The following is a 1,398-nucleotide window of genomic DNA, read 5'->3' on the forward strand; positions in this document are numbered from 1 at the left end:
TAGTTCATAAGGGTGAACAGCAAACAATGTTGTTCTTCCTCCATTCCTTAAAACATTAGTGGTAGCAGCCAAGCAGAGACTGGTGCACTTATTGAGTGTTTGTAAATTATTTCATTGTAGTGCAGGAGAACGCTCAATAAAAGATGGCTGTGTTCCCCCATGCTGGATCAAGACTCATGGTGGATCATAATGAAAAGATATTGCAATGATAAAGATCATTATATAACATACAGTCAGTGTTTGTATAATTGCAGTAGCAGAAACAATTTCAGCTTGAGAATGTTGGGTTTCACAAAGGTCAGATCAATGTACCATTTCACTCATAACTAATCAATGTGTTCTTATGAGTGTAAAGAAGGTAGGTTAGCCATGTAGAGGTTTCATTGAATGGTGTTCTTCAAATATTTTTACTTTCATTGGTTCCAAACACCTTGTGTCCACTTTTTGGCTTTTGGATTTGCCTTGTTATTTTTATAGCTGTACATTGTAGGTCTAGGTTGCTTGATGCTTTGCATGTTAGCAGATGGCTCCAAGAAGTTGAGGGAGATCCCACATGAAATTGTATGGGCATTTATTGCGTACTCTTTAATACTGGACTCTGTGATACATTTTGTCTGAGGAGGGTGGAGATAATCCTCAGCTATTAGCATTTATCTCTTTGCAAATGACTTAGGACCAGATGGGGTACAGATTTGGAACAAGGTATGACAAAGGCACAATGCAGGTACAACAAAGGCATAAGTAGGTTTTTATCTTTGCAAGTAACAGCACAACAAAGGTCCAGTTCAAGAGTGATGAGGCACTGCAAGAGCATGGCATCAGGTATCTATGGTCAAGTAGTTGCAGAGGTAGGGGAAATTTGGGCATCCTCAGGTGCATCTTCATAGATATGGTTTTAAATCCAGTTGATTGTAATTTATTTCACAGCTTCACGTGTGGGATATATAACTTGCTCTCACTGTAAACACTGGTGATGAGGAAAAGAGAGCGCTAATTTTTTAGGTTCATTGTGAATACACAGCAGATGATAAGTAGGAAGTAAAGAGGAAAGAAGTAGTAGTGGCTAAGTAGCCTTATGATTTAATTTTATAGATCACCACAAGGGGGCAAGAGAGTGCTGGACAATTCTCATCCTCCACTCAGGAAAGATTTAGCATGTCATGACTTAGGTGAGGAGTGGTAGCTTCTGAACCACATTACAAGGATTTGTTGACTGATGCATGGCCTATAATAAACAAAGTGGCTGATAATTTACAGAGGTTACACTGCAAGACCATGATATAAAATGCAGTCATTAATTGTGATATGGCAGTAACAGAATAACCATAGGAATAATGTGTTTCATGGGAGTCAGGTTCAACTCCTACTTTTAGATATAATCTGTTGTAGGATATTACA

At 38.4% G+C, this 1,398-nt stretch overlaps 1 protein-coding gene across 1 annotated transcript in view; it reads left to right on the top strand.

Annotated features, from left to right (window-relative positions):
• Nucleotides 1-190, top strand: part of LOC119582251 (menin-like) — a gene marked incomplete in the record, with an annotated part of 114,600 nt that extends 114,410 nt beyond the window's left edge. Inside the window, 1 exon segment of the mRNA XM_037930473.1 lies at nt 121-190. Coding sequence (XP_037786401.1) covers nt 121-190 — 70 coding nt within the window.
• Nucleotides 191-1,398: the final 1,208 nt, after the last annotated feature.

Source organism: Penaeus monodon, chromosome 15, assembly GCF_015228065.2.
Source record: "Penaeus monodon isolate SGIC_2016 chromosome 15, NSTDA_Pmon_1, whole genome shotgun sequence".
Taxonomy (NCBI): Eukaryota; Metazoa; Arthropoda; class Malacostraca; order Decapoda; family Penaeidae; genus Penaeus; species Penaeus monodon.